Source organism: Convolutriloba macropyga, chromosome 13 (genome assembly GCF_964194025.1).
Source record: "Convolutriloba macropyga chromosome 13, txConMacr16.3, whole genome shotgun sequence".
In the NCBI taxonomy this organism is placed as follows: Eukaryota; Metazoa; Xenacoelomorpha; order Acoela; family Convolutidae; genus Convolutriloba; species Convolutriloba macropyga.
This window is the reverse complement of record NC_134480.1, coordinates 31,907,609-31,922,166: the sequence shown is the minus strand read 5'-3', so window position 1 is coordinate 31,922,166 and position 14,558 is coordinate 31,907,609. Positions and strand designations below refer to the sequence as shown.

General features: G+C 36.5%; 2 protein-coding genes across 2 annotated transcripts in view; both read left to right on the top strand.

The window, feature by feature from the left end:
• The window catches only part of LOC142351906 (uncharacterized), a 178,286-nt gene extending 165,246 nt beyond the window's left edge, over positions 1 to 13,040 (top strand). The window contains 8 exon segments of the mRNA XM_075404164.1: positions 470 to 647; positions 650 to 675; positions 8,837 to 8,950; positions 9,751 to 9,940; positions 10,580 to 10,803; positions 11,220 to 11,356; positions 11,993 to 12,172; positions 12,643 to 13,040. Of these exon segments, the coding sequence (XP_075260279.1) occupies positions 470 to 647; positions 650 to 675; positions 8,837 to 8,950; positions 9,751 to 9,940; positions 10,580 to 10,803; positions 11,220 to 11,356; positions 11,993 to 12,172; positions 12,643 to 12,928 (1,335 nt within the window). The 3' untranslated portion in view covers positions 12,929 to 13,040.
• The window catches only part of LOC142351909 (26S proteasome non-ATPase regulatory subunit 5-like), a 225,450-nt gene that overhangs the window by 84,777 nt on the left and 126,115 nt on the right, over positions 1 to 14,558 (top strand). The window lies entirely within an intron of this gene.

The window sequence follows — 14,558 nt, the reverse complement described above, 5'->3', positions numbered from 1 at the left end:
AATGCTTGAATACTTTGGCTGTTATTTGTTTAACTATACAAACAATGAGGTAAACAAATTTGAACACTCTTTGATTTGAAACCGTCAAAATCATTTTTGTGAAGTCTCAAATTCAGGATAGTCTTATGAGTATTTTGGGTACAAAAATTTACAGCCGCGTCCAATTTTTTTCTAAAATACTTCAGCAACTAACGGTGAGTTTTGATACATATTTTTTCCTCGGAAATGAAAAGCTTTTGAGTAATCATATTTAACAATAACTCATGTCAACTAAAATTTTTTTCGACAGTTTTTGACCGTGCCCTAAGAAACTTGAAACTTTGTGAGGTGGTATGCCTAATTTGAAATTGTTTCCCCTCGCTTGAATGGCGAGGGGTGGGTGGCTGGGTGGGTGGGGGGGGGGGTTGCTTTGTTTAAAATCGTGGTCTAAAGTCGAATTTTCGGTTAAAACTATTCATTTTTTAAACAGGAGGGCAAAGACAGTGACGCCACCGCTGGACAGACTCCGATGACGTTGACAGGGCAGGAGATCAAACTGGGAGAGCCTGGTGACGTCATTTGTCCAATAACTGGCACTGTGAAGAAACTGAAGCAGCCAAGTGGTCAACAGTCGCGGAGAGAGGAAGAGGATGACTTCGACTGTTCCATTCGGAGTCATACACTAAGGAATGGGAGGTACGAATTATTCCACAGCAAGCAAATTCTAGATTTTGATTATTTTCACTTTTTTCTTTCATCTTTCTAAAAAGATATTTATCTAATTATTGCAACAATCAGCTAATTTATTTGTGCTTGGCTTTGTTTATCTAAAATTTTATCCTGCAAAACGATTTTTCAGCTATTTATGGCTTTCATGTGCAAGATCATATAGATTTCTTAGATCTAAGATCATTAAGATAAAAATGGCCCAGATATCCTAGAGATCCGGATGCTCTACTGAAACAAATATTTCACTTTAACCTCGCATCTCATGCCTAATATCACATATGGCTTCATAGAAACCATTGGAAGATCATATAAGAAATTCTGCATCATGAAATCATATGGGTCGTTGATGTATTCTACAAAGACTCACAGTGGTAGTTCAAACGTGAAACAAATACTTGTGATATTGTATGTAATTCAGATCAACTATGTATCTAGCTAAAATTCACAAATCGCACATCAGAATCCTTTCGATCAATTTTCATGCAGGATTCCTACACGAATTGATTCTGCCTTGCAGTACAATCTTGCGATGTTTTGAGTTTCTATTTTTACCTGCGTTGATAAGGATATCAGTTGAGCTAAAAAGTCATTTGTTGACGAGCTAATATTCTGGCGGAAAATTATCTCAAGTCATGTCAAAAGATAGAAATGTTTTGGTTTTTTCTAAGGCCGATTTTACAACAGTAAAAGAATTTAAAATTCTTGCTAGGTTTGAATCCGCTCATTACTATGGTTGTTAGCTTAACGTACATACGTTGAGTTAATTGTAGTTTTTACAATTCAAAGGATGTCAGCTGTAATTGGCGATTAAAAAATCTGATTTTTCAGAAGTCAATTTTGAGAAGGGATTTTGATGACACCATTTGGAAACTGAGCAGAAAAAGGTGTTTTTTTTGCGTCGTGAAGTTTTTAACTCCAACTTCAATGCAATTGTGCGAGCCTTATCTGAAAAAATTATAAATTACTCTCGAACGAAGTTTGAAGCAATTATTGTAAACGTGTTGGTCTGTTTTAAGCAAAATTGTCGATTGACCGATTTGACCTTTCGAGTGACTTCTGTGCCCTTGATTTTTTTTTCATTTTGTGTGATCTAATTTTCTCTCTCAATCACAAGTGTCAGCATTTGAACTCAAGCGGTGGCAGTTGACTACTACAAGTCAAATGACAAGAGCACCGAAATTGGTGTCATTTTTTCAACTACATTTTTTTTACTGATTATAGCGGTATATAGCCTCTAATGATGACATTCGAAGCTCCCTTAGCTATTTTAGATACCCCTCGCTGACTGAATCAGGCTGTAATAAATTAGAACTCCCACTAGTCGTTCGAGAGCAATTTTTCCGAAGTCAGTCAGTTATGTTTATATTTTGTAATTTTTCAAAATTCTGATCCCGCTGTTTTTCATTGGATAATTAATTGCTCTCAAGCGAAGTTTGTAGCAATTATATCAGTCATGTCGGTCTTTTTTAATGCTATTTTTTGCTTGACCGATTTTTCGTCGGACGCTTTTGACTTTTCGTCCTCAAAAACGGGTTAAACAGGTAGCGCCCAGCGTGCACTAAGTGCTCTGTTTCGGCTCAAACTGTTTTGGAGACTTATGCTTATGGCGTAAAGGTTGGTTCATAGAGGTTGAAGACATCCCCACTGTTGACCCCCCCCCCCACTATTGCCCCACCTACCCCCCCCCCCCCCACCGCGCTGTTGCCCCCACCCCATTGTTGCCCCCCCCCCCCCCCCAACAGCCCCCATCACGAATTTTAGCATTTTTTGACAAAACGTGCAATTTTTTGTGTACAGTTTTTTTGACATTTACTTTTCCTTATTCAGGTTTTTCCAGACTCAGGGGCCAGAAAACATCGCAAGGGGTTTGATAATATGTTACTGACAAATTTTTTTGGCCAGGGAATTGTTTTTCAACTTTTTAATGCCACAAATTTTTGCAATTTTTTTTATAAAACTTGCTTTTTTCAAGTTTTTTGAAAATTTTTGTCGTTGTTTAGGTTTTTTTCAGCCTCAAGAGCTAAAGAATATATAATGAAATGTCTCACAAGATTTTACCAGCAAATTTAGTTTTTCCAAATTTTGCATTTATTTGACACTTTTTGTCAATTTTTTTTCAAATTATTGACATTTATAGTCATTATTCAGGTTCCTTGAGCCTCAATGGTTAAAAAATCTTCGTTAGAGTTTGATAACAAGTTGCAGAAAAGTTTTTGTGGCTCATGGCATTTTTTCAATTTTTTTATATCACATTTTTTAGCCTTTTCTTTAATAAAACTTGAAATCTTTCAAAATTTTTTTGTAAATATTTTGTCATTTTTTTTAGTTTTCTCTATCCTCAAGAGCCATGGAACTTCCTCTAGGGTTTGATAATATGTTACTACATAGTTTATAGACATAATGGAATTTTTTAGTATCACGAATTTCAGCTTTTTTTAAAAAATATTTGCATTTTTTTTTGTTTTTGAATTTTTTCCGGCACCAGAGGCCCTGGGAACTCCTCCGAGTTTTGCTGATGCATAGTTTTTAGAATTAATGGGATGGTGATCAATATTTTTTATGACTTCGCTTCTGTAATTTTTGGATAAAATTGAAAATTTCGAATTTTTGAAAAAAAAATTGTTACAATTGTATGGATCTTTATGATCCAGTGAAATTATTTCAGGCTTGAAACATGGATGCTGGATAGTCTCTTAAGACAATGAAATGGTTCTTAAGATATTAATATTTTGACAATTAGCAAGGTTTTAAAATTTGCAGTTGTTACCAAAATTTTTCAATGTTTTCCGTCCTTTTCAGAGTTTAACGACCATTACTGGCCGACGAAACTTTTCAAGTCTTGGAGATGGGTTACATGACAGAACATTCGAGACAAACAATGGTTTTGGTTTTTTTACTGCGAAGTTGAAAACTTTTTTATTTTAGTCTCTTTCAGTTTTTTTGTTTAAATGATTTATTTACTAACAAGGCTAGAAAACTAGAAGTTGCAGAGTCCAATCCCATTATGGATAATATTCCTAGCTCTCTTTCTCTCTCTGTCGGTTAGATTTTCTTTCCTTCCTTTTCTCGTTCACGTTTTATTTCTTTCTCTCTCTCTCTTGTTGATGCCGCACTTCAGCTGCTGTTATGTGGTGTAATGTCATGATCTCTGATCCTCATTAACATTGAGTTATAGTAGGAATGTTTTTTATCATAAATGACTTAACAGGAACTTTTTAGGAAATCATTCTGAATTGCTCTTAAAGCAATTTTTAGCAAATTTTAATCCTGTTTGTCTCTTTTATGCAGTTTTTTTGCCTGGCCGATTTTTCGTCCGAGCCATTTGACTTTTCGTCCTCAGAAACGGGATGAAGAGGTAGCACCCAAGGGGCATTACTTTTTCTTAGAGCCCTTGAGCTCACTATTCTTCATGTATGCAATTAACAGAAACTGTTTTGGAGGCTTATACTTATAGTGTGAAGGGCGGTTCTAGGAAATTTATCCCACATCCCACCAACCCACGACCACCAAATCAGTCCCCGCAATCCACTTTTGTACCCCCGCTGCGTTGCACCCCCGCTGCGCTCACCTTACGCCCCTTCAGTTAATCTAAAGCTAGACTCACTAAATCGTGGCTAGCTGCTGACGACGCCAGCCAGTCGCCGGTCTTTCGAGAGCAATTCGCCCGACAGTAGTCGGTTATGTTTTGCAATTATTTTTCAGAGTCCACTTATAGGCAATTCAAAGCTGAGATCTTAATAGCCGCAAAACGATAGCGGTATTTATTTAGGATATCGTGTTTTTTTAAATCATCGTCTGCATCGATGAGCCTTGCGACCATTGGCTTTTTCAATTTCAGTGATTTCTACTGCTTTGCAGTTAAAATTTGTATGCGCGACGTCATTGGTTTTGCTTTTAAGTTAATTGCGTGACTTAACTCAATCAAAAAAATGAATTCTGAACTCATTTAGGGATCTTTAAATTTTATGAAAATTTACTTTTTATAACTTTTGAACATCAATAGTGTGCATTTAAGGAGTGCCAGTGCACTAAATCTTTGCTATAAGGTTCTTGCGTTTTTGATTTCAAATAAAATTTTTGAAAAACCTCTATTAGGGCTTTTTCTTTATAGAGCGTATGTGTTTCAAAAAAAGACAATCTGAATCTAACCCAAAAAGTCTAGCGGGCTATTAAATGACTGGTGGTCAATTTGTCTATCTTATTTCTTTAGTTGTTTCAATTCCATGAAAGGCCACAAGCGTTTATCGCGGCTATTTTCCGGCTATGTCTACCGGCAATCTACCGTCTATGTTTATTTTATGACATATAAATTCTTTAAATTTAAATCTGATTTTCTGCTTTGTTTTCTGTTCTGGCTACTTATGTAGAGTTTTATTTCACCATTTTGACGGCGAAAAAATTATAACAACCACATTTTTTATTTTTAATTTTATTTTGCTTTTCCCTGTTCCACTCATTAGCTTTGAGTCTTCAATTGAATCGCCTGATCAAATGTTGCACAAAAATCAGTTACATCGCTCACTAAAATATCTATGGTAACTCCATCTTGTGGGCTACTGGGAGTTCGTGCGATGCATTTCCTTTCTCAATTGATCATCATTTTCTTTCAAACTTTCTATTTTCAGAAGCTGTGTTTTACAATAAGTCAAATGCTGCACGTGAACAAAAGTAGAGCAGGGGAAAAAACTTAGAGTTGTTTTTGTTCAAGCATAATTCGGAGAAAATGCGAGAAAAGTAGCTGCGCAAAAAATTAGCGTTAAGCGAGCGAAATTTTTTCATCCTGAGCGGCTTTTTTAAAGCGGTTTTTTAGTTTCAGCCAAAACCGTTCGTCTCAATTATTTAAGCTACAAACAGTACGGTTTGGATCATTTTTGAACTTTTGAAGCAAATATTAAATTTAAGATAAATTTTGCCCTCTAGCACGTTTTTCTAGCGGTTTTTGTAAGTTTGCTTTTTGTTTATCTCTTGAGTTTTTTAAGTTGTATTTAGTGTTCAAGTGGTTTAGGTGGTCTTTCGATTCGATTGACTTTTATTTTGCGTTCTGTTCTTTATAAAAAATGAATAATTTTGGCAAATTTATAACCAGAAAAAGGATAATCAAAAACTACTCTATTTAGATTTGTTTTTTAATTGTTTTGCCTATTTTTTTTTACTCTAAGCTTCTTGAAATAGCTTATCTTATTGTCTAAACAATCTAGAGCTATTACCTAGGTATTAAGGTGTCTCGTTACTAAAAGTGGGCACTTCAATGTTATACATGGCCCTTTTTACCGAAATAATTTTTCGTAATTCTATCGGGTTTTTCGTTGATCAACTTTTCGATTGTTGATTAGAGCTTTTTGGACTAACTTTAGCTTGTTCGTCGGTTGAGCAGCAGAATCAATTAAGGCTTCTTAGCTCTTTAAAAGTCAATTTTAATAATATCTTTTAAATTTTTCAGTTGAGCTGCAGAATGGTTTAGATTTTTTCCGGTAATGATTTTGGAATATAGCTTCCTAAATCATTCTATCATTTTTGTATTAACTCTTTTATTTTTCTTCTACGTTTGATGGGTTTTCTATGTATGTTTCACCGGGTCTGTTGTTTTTATTTCAGATGTTATTCGTTTATTGAATGATGGCTATCTTTATTGCGAGCTGTTTTGTCAATAGTTGTTGCGGATTCGCAGCTTGTGAATTGATTTATCAGATCTTTTCCAGATATCGATTTTAGCCTCAACCATGTTTGTTAACTTTACTCAGTACATTTTCCAAAATGTGTAGCGAAATATATATCAGTTGCAATTCATTTAGTGAGATGATGGCTAGGTCCTTAGTGAATTTCTGCTTCGAGTCGATTCCGGAGTCTTTCGCCTATGTTGTTTTTATCCGGTCAGTTTGAATGATTCCTTATTTTTAACAGCCGCCCAATGACAGCTGGGGCTATTATTGACCTTCTCTTGTTTTTTTTTGTCATTAGTTTTGTTACGACCATATGACGTCACAACCACTTCAAATCTGCTTTTTGTTCATTCGTTCATGCAGTTTCAATTGAATTGCGTGTTTGACGTCATTTTTCGCTCTTAGTGGAGCGAGTTTGTTTTTTTGTTCATTCGCGTGATTAAATTGTTGGTCACACTTGACTTACCTCACTCTCAAAAATGACTTCCTCACTTTGAAATTGACTTTTATTTAATTTAATTCAAAGAGATAAGGTCAAATGGGTGTGTGTCACTTTAAATGAAGGTTATTTGAGAGCAGCTAATAGAGGCAGCAAAAATTTATACAGATTTTTAATCAAAATATAACATATCGGCCTTCAATGAAAAGACGAATTTTTTTGGTCTGTCTTTTTTACTGTTTTTTTTGAGACTGCAGATCTACGAAGCTTTTGCAGCTATTTTCTAGCAATCTCCCAGCTATCTTTTTAAAAATGTTGACGATTTCGAAAATTTGATTAACCTTTGATCATGCGCGACTTAACTCACACAGCAAAATGACTTCTGCGCAATAAAACTTAAGTTAGTGAAACAAAATTGAGCAAAGAAGGAACTTCAAAAAAAAAGATTCTGCAGAATGAAATTTTGCGTTCACAATCAATTTATCGGTAAAATTTTGTTTTTCATAGTTTGGTAAACTCTATTGATAACTTCGTCAACTCTGTTTTTGTATCTGTTTGTATCTGATTTAATAATAGCCGCGAAGCGATAGCGGCTATTATTGAGGACACCGTAATTTTTACAATTCAAAAAATATGAATTGTATTGGGGCGCTGTCTTTTTTTCAAGATCTGTTCAAACATTTTCATGATTTTTGAAGTCAAATCGGAGTAGTGATTTTGGTCACGCCGAAACAGGAAGTGGAGCAAAAAAGCGAGTGGTTTTGCGGCGTGAATATTTTTTGCTCTAATTTTAAAGTAGAGTGAGAAAACTGTGTTTGAACAAAAATTTGCTTTCTCGCTAGTGGTTTTTTGTTCACATGCGGCAATTTCAATTTGATTTTTTGTTTTCTTTTTCAATTTTTTGGATCGGATTTTCTAAATGGTTTTTCCAATTCATTCATAGTTCATTCTATGCCTATTTTTTTGTTTGAACCAAATTTCCCTTTCTCGCTAGTGGTTTTTTGTTCACATGCGGCATTTTGACAATGATTTTCTGTTTTTTTAAAATTTTTTATCTGATTTTTCAGAAACGGTTTTCTCAATTCACTGCTAGTCCGTTCTAGGTCTAGTTTTTTTGTTTAGTCAATGAAAACTCTTTGAATTGTACCGTCAGGACTTGTCCTGCTATGTTTTTTAATTCGTCGTCTCCATCGATGATTCTTACGACCTGACTTCTTAAAGTTGACTTCTTCAATGACTTCAGTGACTTCTACTGCTTTGCATTTAAAATTTATTTACGTGACGTCATTTTTGATTTTAGGTCAATTGCGTGACTTACCTCACTCAAAAAAGGACTTCTGAGCTCACTTATGGAACTTTAAGTTTTATGATTATTTACTAGTTAAGTGTGCATCTAAGTAGTGCCAAACTTATATGCCCTCATTCTTGATTATTAGTCTTGAGTTTTTGATTTCGAATATCAATTTTGAAAAAGCTTTTTTAGTGTTTTTTTTTTCTTATAGACCGTATGTGTCGTAAAATTGACAGTCCGAATATAACCCAAAAAGTCTAGTGGTCTATTAAAGGACTGGTGGTCGATCTGTCAATGTTATTCTTTTAGTTGTTTCAATTCATGGAAGGCCACAAGCGTCTATCGCGGCTATTTTCTTGCAATCTGCCGGCCATGTTACGAAGTGTGAGTCTTCACATCTAGATTCTTTAGTCTGCCCACTATAATTGAGATATTTGGAGCTTTTCATCCTGTGACCCAACAAGGGGGTACAATATTATTTTCAACACCCAAACGCATATTCTATATTAGCATAAATTTTTTTACTGTTTAACTTGGTGACACGAGTGCATATAACGCGTCATAAGGGTGCGATAGTAGGAAAAGCCGATTTCTATGGCACCAATACTTGAAGGCTTCAATTTTTTTTTAATTTTTTAGACTCGTGTGACCTTGATTTCTGAAATTTTTGTTACCTTTGCATTCATCCGTTTTTTTTGCTTATAAACTGCACTTCTTCAATTGCAATGTTTATTTTAGATTCTGCACTCGGATGAGTTTGAGAGGAGACAACTCCGTCACTTAGAGAGGACTCTCCCCTCTCCTGAGATGATCGGAATATCACACATACTTACACACGCACATGTCAAAAAGGTACACATTATGCATATTACTTTATCGCATGATCGTTTTTTTCGTGAAAAAGGGATCTATTCCGTTTTGGCGACTAAGGGTTATTATGACCCCCAGTTACACGTCATATGTTGTTACATAGTAGGGTACGAAATAAATAATACCTGTCGGGGGAGGGGGAGGTGAGGGGGAGGGGATGTTAATGGCAGCCCAGTAGATGCACAAAACTAATGACCTATTGGCTAAAGAGTCGTATAACAAATCATATCTAAGTTTTGAGGCCTACTATTCTCGGAACTGTTTTTCATCTCCCCCGGTGGAGCAGGATCTATAAATGATACTTTTTACGTTTATATACACAGATGATAACAGGAAGTGTCACGTCTTTTTAGACTGAGCAAGCTATCATCACTGCAAAAACATAAAATAGTTTTCTCGGGGCTTAGGATATATTAGGCGAAAACTCGATTATGCAAACGCAATTTTTGTATCAATTAGGCAAAAAATAAATTTTTGAGTTGAAAATAGGCGAATACTAATTAAAACACTCAAAAACAGTAGTACTTCAAAATCCATTGAACGCTATAATCTATAATGTAGTCGAGTGTCCCTAACAATTAGTGTACATACAAAAGTTGTTGATAAATAGCGAACAAGAGTTTGTGAATTACGTGCTATTTTTTCAAACTGACGCCCATCTGTGCTACCGCGGCAAAGAATTTTGACAAATTAACGGGGTAAAGAAAAGAGAGCGTGCTGAGAACGTATTCATTAATTAAATCTAACAATTTTCAACATAAAACTGGGCTCTGCTTTTGCAGTTGGTGCCTCGGTTGCCCTCCCGGTGCATGGGTGCTGTGTGGGCGTGCACATACAACAGTCAGCTGGACGGACTATCAATCCACACCTTATTCAGAAGGTGCCAGAGTCTGGACAAAGACACACCTTGCCTCCTACTCATCAAACAGAGGGCCTCCACAAACAACAACAATAATAAAAATCAACAAACAGGTGCACAGAAATTGACACTCTATTATATGATGCGTTTTAATATTATTCGGATTAATTTTTTGGGAACAGTGAGATTTAGTCAAAAGCGAGCAAAAACTTTTCATATAGTCCTATGTAGGGTACTAACAAGGTAGATTTCATATATTCCACTACGAGGTCGTAAAAGGCAAAGATTGCTAGCCATTGCTTGATAGTAGTCTTCATGTTATCTATAGGTTAGCATGAAACGTAAAATTTGTTTTAGAAGAGCGCATATGCACTTATAAAATGGACTTATAAAATTAGGTTCTCATTTTTTCTCGGTTATTTCTCAAAATAAATGGTTTTAACAATAACAGTTTCGAGAAAGATGTTAGAAAAAATTACTCTTGGTAATTCTTCTGTATCAACTTACAGTTAATACAGCCGCCACTCTTTTGTTTTGACTCTAAACTTTTCCTTTTCAAGAAAATTCCCCAAATGGGCGTTGTGAAAATTCAAACTTCTACGTATTTTATTGGCCATCTTATATAAGACACCCGTTTTTACACCATTCACCACAATTTTAGACCAAATATTTGCTATGAATTATACTCCAAGTTTTTCTCACAATAATTCAGAAATAATTCGCCAGCATAGCAAGGAAAAAACCTGTTTCAGTTACAAACACAGCCGCCAATAACTTACAACCAACTACAGAAGATGAAATACAGCCAACAGGCGACGAACAGACAACGACAGCTCATCAAAGGGGTGAGGAGGGGGGCGGGGGAGGAGTGACGTCATCTTCCGAATCCTCCTCAGAGTACAACAGTTTCTGTCAACAGTCCAGCAGTACTGAGATCAACACACACACTGCTTCACAATTCAACACACAAAACGAGGTAACAATTCTCCCACAATGAAGTAATTTGGTTGGAAAAAAATCGCATTTTCTTTTCATTAAAAATATTGAAATTTTTCTATTGAAATGTGGTTTTAGCGTAGTTTGATTATTCATTCAGAGCACCAATAGCATTCATTGTATCAGTTTGTATCAAAATTTGGAAATTCGAGTTAAATGACTTTCTTTATCCATGCTCTAGAATAGAGAGAAGAAACATAATAACAATAATAATGTTTTGCACTAGCAACGTTAATCATGCATGGCCTGATAAGTGGGAATATAGCTTCTACAAATTATAAAATCCATTTTAAAGGTCAAACTATAATTCATGAAGGGTTATAATCTAAAAGGCATTTCTAACCCAGCAACATTGCAAAATTGTTGAATATGACGATGACTATTCTGTACGTTTAGTGCTTCGGCGCAGTCTTGTCCAATCCTTTGAGACCTTCTAGAGGTTCCTTTTATGGAAGTGGTCAGACATTCGTCCTCAAGTTTGGAACCTCTCTCTCCTCCAGCACACGGCGACTCAGAAGTGCCAGTACCAACAGGTCAGTGACAAATTGTCAATCATTTTTCCTTATCTTTCCCAGGTTGAAGTTAAATGACCTCTCAGACTATCTTATTGCGCACAGGGTGCACTGCTCAATAACACACGGTCTAACGCTTAATTATCTTTTGGTGAAAATTATTTAATTTACTTAACTGATTTAAACCCTCTAACGGAGGAAGGGTAGTGTTGTTAAAAACCCCTGAAAAATTGTTCCATTTGCTCTGAATATGCTCTCCCGTACCTAATGTTCATTGACAATCAGTACTGATTCAGAACAATTTCAGTGAAATTTCAAATTTTAGCACTCATTCAGAAAGATTTCAGTACCAACTGTGAAGTGAATTCTGATCTTCTTTGAATCCGAGCAAAATTCAGCGGAAATATTCAGTATTCTTCTGAAGACAATTCAGAATGAATCGCTGAATTAACTCCGAATCATACAAATTCAGTGCAAAATGTGACTTGATTTAGGCTCGGACTCAGTACTGTATTTGCCTTAGAGTTAGGTACGGGCTACTTGACCTGAACCGGTAAATTTTCGGTGCGTTTGTCTTTTCTTTCTTCAGTGATCATACTTTAATATTAGTAAACGTTGTAAATGATATTTGCATTTATTATGACTATTGCTCTACAGTGCAACTGCAGCGGCGGCAAGAGAGCTTCAGCTCCTAGGAGTGGATGAGAACTTGAGTATGGCAAGTGGTGGAATCGGGACGCTAGGCAGGGTGTCTCTGCAGACATTCCAGTGGTCTGGCAACAACAGTCTCTTCATATCCTGTGGAACTGACCACATCACAATCGGAGGCGACAATTTGTTAGTTTATTAAAAAAAGATATATAGATATGATATTTACCATTAGAGCAATCTCGCAAAGAAAAACGAGCAAATCTTGTACCGAAATTTAAGCTGTTTTATAACCTTTTGAATTATATGGCGGTGAAAAGTGTTCAAGAAGTTTAATCCAGAGAAACCATAATTACTAAAATTTTATCTGATAGAAGACAAAGACCAAAACTCTGCAAAGTGTACTAAAATACACTAAGAGTTTCTTAAGACTTAGCTCAATTAGAACATTCAGTGTAATTCGAAGAACTCTTCGGCTCTTCCCGTTCAATTTTGAATATTTGCAACTACCAATCGCACGTCCCATATTTTTACATAATGATTTACTATGTACTGGCACGTGCTCTGTAACGAGAGGGGGGTTTGGGGGGTATAATGTACTGGTGGAAGGGAGAAGATCCAAAATTTAGATGTTCATTATAATTGTCTTTTTTTCACAGCCAAGCAAAACCGGCTCTAATGATTGACGGCGACCTTCTATCAGGCCAGACATTCGAGTGCCAGACCTTCAACAGCCCCAGACTGACCCCGGACCTCTCGGCCTCATTCCAAATCTCTTCAATCGAACTGTGGGCTTTCATCCAGGAAAGCTCACCTGAGCTTGCCGAGATCCGGACACACTGTGGTGACAACATTACCAGTCTCAGATCTATGAGTACCAGTCCGTTAGCTGCCGGGGGTCGCACGCCCACGATGATTAACACGCTTAATCATAAGTCAAACTAGACTAGTAAATAGTTGTACTTCTATTAAAACTACAGCTTATAAAGCAAACAAAGAACACTTGGAGGTCGAAATTGTGCACACAAGCAGATCCAAACGCACTCATTTTGCTTTCTTAAAGGCCTCAAAGAAGTTTTCTGTAAGATTCTGAATTTTGATTTGGCTGCCTATCATCGGAAAACAATAGCGCCCGAATCTCACAATTCCGAATGGTTTAGTTTGCTGGTTGATTGTTCCTAACAACATTAGATTTCCCGTACTACGCTCTTGGCTGTTCAAAAGTGTCGATTAAAAAACACTTAAATTAAAATCCAATAACTAAATACAACAATTCAGTTCGCATCAAGTAACATGCTCTATCACATTAACAAACGATGAAAAACTAAGATCCCGCAGGCTTGGAACAGGAAACATCTAACTAAGTTTTTCTCAAATAATCTCCCTAATTATACCAATTGCCGCTACTACTTAAGCGCAACTAAAACTGCTGGAATTATCCCTCAGCTAATAACCGGCTGATGAACCAGAGTCAAACGATAACAATAACTCTGAGCTTCTGCTCGATCAATCAGGCAACTGTGCTAACAATTTCTCTAGCAGCGTCTCTTCAGAGCTTCGCTCTCAATCGCTCTGGCAAATTCTGCCAATTAACTTTATAACAGTGACTATTGAGAGATTCGCGCTAAATCGCTGCGGCAGAAAAACAACGACGCTATTAACAATTATAAGAGCTTTTCGCTCTTCAGGACCGGAAAAATCTACCAAACAATCAGATGTTAACTCGCTCACGCTCAGCAGTTTCTGCGCTGCGCTTATAGTGTAAGCTACTATTTTACTGAGCCGAGCGAAAAATTGTTTACTCAAACAATTCAAACCATCATTATGGCACAACGTTTTGGCCCTCTTTACTGCTATTGGCTACTTGGTTTACATTTCGTTCGTTTTTCCAATGCCGTAATACAGTGGCGTGTTAAATGCCAAAAATATCAAATGTCAGTCAAGATGGCCGCCAATTCGACAAATAATCAAACTCCAGAACTGTCAGGCGTTACGGACATTTTGTTTACATGGGGAAACTCCAGTGGTGATATCTATGTGCCAGTTAAACTGTTGCAGGCTTACAGCCTGGTCACGTTGTGCGCTCTTATTTAACGAAATAGTTCAAAATGGCCGACAACTTGATATATATTTAGTTCTATTCCAATTATGCGTTCCTGGGTCTTTTATTTACATCAGGTGGATCGCGGGGACTGTACGCATGCGGCCTGATCAGGCATGGGCTTATAGCTTTATTGCACGCGATCAAAAGTTCGCAAAACCCTAATTCAATTGATTTCGGAGTAACCCCAAAATGATCGCCTCTTCCCCGCATAAGTGTAAGTAGCTCCCTACTGGGTAAGGCTGATACTACAAATTTTTTTATACAAAGAGCTTAGAGCTCCATAGGGTGTTGGTTATTTCTACTTCGTGCTGAGATATAAGCTTCACAGAACCAGTGGGGGTCTACAAATATTCGGGCCCAAATACAAAAATTTCCAGAATTGACCAAAAAATCGTTATTTTGCAAAATTCAGTTTCTTTCAGTTATTATGAATGTTAGCTAGTATCTTCAGCTTCTACGTAAAAATACCTA